Here is a 1,188-nt window from a genome sequence, read left to right as displayed (position 1 = left end):
GGGGGGGGGGGCAGGTAATAACTCGCCCCCTGGCTTTCCGATTGGCCAGCTTCCCGAACAATCAGGAAGCCAAGCAGCGAGTCATTACATGGCACCCGGATTGCTGATTGGCCGGGAAGCGTGCTCCATGCTACCTGGTTGCCAGGTGATGAGGGAGCACACAGAGCCAGCTTCCCAGCCAATCAGGAAGTCGGTGCGAGAGTCATGCCCCGCCTCCCCAACCCCGATTAGCCAGGAAACCAGCTTGGTGGTCCCTGGTGAGGAGGGAGCATGGAGCCGGCTTCCCAGCCAATCAGAAAGCCAGGCGGCGGGTAATGACTTGACCCCCGGGCTTCCCGATACCGGAAGTTCCAGTATCGGGTATGAGTATCGGGGTCCCCCTAGCTCTATCACATGGTGGCAATGTTGCTCCTCCATAGGCACAGCGCAGTGTGTGAGCGTTGTCACCCTGGGACAGGAAGTGCATCAGAGGATCATCAGATGGAACAGGAATTCCTCCTCCACCACATGTAAGGTCACTCACCGCTGAGCTCTTCGAGGCAAGGTCCACCCTGATGTGGAATCCGCTGCTGATCTCCGTGCCGTTCCTAGAAGAGACAATGCCGGTTAGATGGGGAAACGGATCCGCAGAAAGCCGGAGCCGCAACGCTCACCCTTCCTCCGTGTATGCAGATCAGCAACTCCCTACGGGGCCAAAGCAGCGACATTTTTTTCTCCGACGCCCTCCAGCTTCAGAGCTGCTCCAACACCCCCAGCTTCAGCTCCAGAGCCGCTCCGACGCCCCCCAGCTTCAGCTCCGGAGCCGCTCCAATGCCTCAAGCTCCAGATCCGCTCCAACGCCCCCCAGCTCCAGGTTCTCACCTTACAAGAGCTTTCTCGGCACTTTCCTGGTCCTTGAACAGCACGTAGGCGTTGATGTTCTTCCTCTGCGGGTGGATTTTACGTCTGCGGAGACAGAAAACATTTTATCCAATAAAGAGAACCTGTAACCGTGACAACGCCGCCGCCGCCGCACAGCTTCACATCAGCCCGTCAGGACCGGAATGGCAGCACTGCCCGCACATACCTTGGGGAGTCCTAAGAGTCTCTAAAGCCAACTATGTCTCATATTGCGGCTGACCAGTCCTTTCCTTTTCACCCAGCGATCCCGCCAGTAACACACTTCCTGTCCTAGCGTGACAACGCTGC

The 1,188-nt window shown here is 58.0% G+C and overlaps 1 protein-coding gene across 1 annotated transcript in view; it reads right to left on the bottom strand.

Annotated features, from left to right (window-relative positions):
- The window catches only part of RBM34 (RNA binding motif protein 34), a 19,361-nt gene that overhangs the window by 6,723 nt on the left and 11,450 nt on the right, over window positions 1-1,188 (bottom strand). The window contains exons 8-9 of the mRNA XM_018574367.1: window positions 862-945; window positions 524-587 (exon numbers count right to left, since the gene is read on the bottom strand). Of these exons, the coding sequence (XP_018429869.1) occupies window positions 524-587; window positions 862-945 (148 nt within the window). The remainder of the gene's footprint in view (window positions 1-523; window positions 588-861; window positions 946-1,188) is intronic.

This window comes from Nanorana parkeri, unplaced genomic scaffold (genome assembly GCF_000935625.1).
Source record: "Nanorana parkeri isolate BGI_ZX_2015 unplaced genomic scaffold, ASM93562v1 scaffold2903, whole genome shotgun sequence".
Classification (NCBI taxonomy): domain Eukaryota; kingdom Metazoa; phylum Chordata; class Amphibia; order Anura; family Dicroglossidae; genus Nanorana; species Nanorana parkeri.
This window is presented reverse-complemented; position numbering and strand designations above follow the sequence as displayed.